At 34.3% G+C, this 1545-nt stretch overlaps 1 protein-coding gene across 1 annotated transcript; it reads left to right on the forward strand.

Annotated features, from left to right (window-relative positions):
• Window positions 1-89: 89 nt before the first annotated feature.
• Window positions 90-1111, forward strand: LOC111383128 (alpha-amylase 3, chloroplastic-like; the record flags this gene model as incomplete). Its single annotated transcript, XM_023007201.1, has 2 exons — window positions 90-278; window positions 545-1111. Coding segments are annotated over 2 exons (348 nt in total), but the record flags the coding sequence as incomplete, so codon positions are not given.
• Window positions 1112-1545: the final 434 nt, after the last annotated feature.

Here is a 1545-nt window from a genome sequence, read left to right on the forward strand (position 1 = left end):
TTTTTTTTTTTTTTTCCCATACAGATTTACATCTTTGAATTCGCTGAGCTGGTTTATTATTCGTGAGATATTGGTTATGATTTCTCTTATTTTTCTCTTCTATCTTGAAGGGTCATTGGAGATTTCCAGGTGGAAAAGAAATACAAGGTTATGCCTACATCTTAACTCACCCAGGAACTCCATCAGTTTTCTACGATCATATTTTTTCTGAATATCAATTTGAAATAGCAACACTTATCTCCATCAGAAACCGGAACAAAATCCACTGTCGGAGCACGGTAAGTTGTGGATGTTTTCATCATCGTGTATTTTACCTTTCCTCATAGTGGGGTTTTGCTTTACTTTGTCATATGTTAGATTTTCTAATGATATGTCTCGAGCCAAAGTTGCTCAACAAAAACATTAGTAGTATCTCATGAGAAATATGAATTAATTTAGCCATATCTATTAGCACCCCACACTTTGATTTACTTTTCCGATTTCCATATAGCCGTAATAAGTACTGACGACTGCCTATTTTTCATTCGACATATCTTTATCTTAGGTTCAAATAGTGAAGGCAGAGAGAGATGTTTATGCAGCAATGATTGACAAAAAGCTGGCAATGAAAATTGGACCAGGTCATTACGAGCCTTCAAATGGATCCCGGAACTGGTCATTAGCAGCTGAGGGAAGAGATTACAAGATCTGGGAAGCATTATAACAGAAATCAAAACAGCTTTGTCTGCATCCCAACCACGTTAAGTTTATCAAAGAATGCTTATTGCAGATTTCTTCCACAAACTAAAACGATACTCTGAACACGTAGGATGCTACATTTATTCAAAGTCGCCGTTTCTATTTTGATCGAGCTTTCTGCTTTTAATAAGTGGCCCACACCAGAATTTTGACAGAACTTATGATAAAATGAGAGATTGATGTTTGAGGCAGGAGAATAAAGTAGTATATGTTAGAAGATCCGAGGGTTGGTTCATAGTCCTCTTAATCTCTTATACACTATAGATTTATATATAATACAGTTGTATATATACATTGTAATTATATTACAGTGCCTTGTAGAAACAATTTAGCCAGAAAGTTATAGTAGTGAAAGTTAAAGTAGTTGAAGAAATTGAGATTTCATGGAAACTTGATGCTTTTTCTAATATTCATGAAGAAAATACGTGTTACAGATAACCTTGTCAAATGGGGACTTGTCTCGAAATATAATTATGTTAAACCATTTCATATATTGTAAGAGAGGAGCCATCCAAATTATCTTCAATACAGCCTCCCCGTGCATTTTGAATTCATTTTTCATCAAAAGCATGTCATGCACAATCTTTGATAAATGGGTGACCACAAAATTTGGAAACACATTTAAGAAATTCTTCACATTTATCGGATAACCAACAAAATTATTTATTCTAAAACTTTTAAGTAAATTATTTTAAGCTTAAGCAAACATGCTACAGCTCGCCCTCTTGTTCTTCAAAAGACCTATCTTGTGTTTGGTACTGCATGATTTCACTCTGCAAGAACTCCGAATCATTCTCTTGAAGCTTA

The sequence above is a fragment of the Olea europaea genome, unplaced genomic scaffold (assembly GCF_002742605.1).
Source record: "Olea europaea var. sylvestris unplaced genomic scaffold, O_europaea_v1 scaffold26187, whole genome shotgun sequence".
Taxonomy (NCBI): Eukaryota; Viridiplantae; Streptophyta; class Magnoliopsida; order Lamiales; family Oleaceae; genus Olea; species Olea europaea.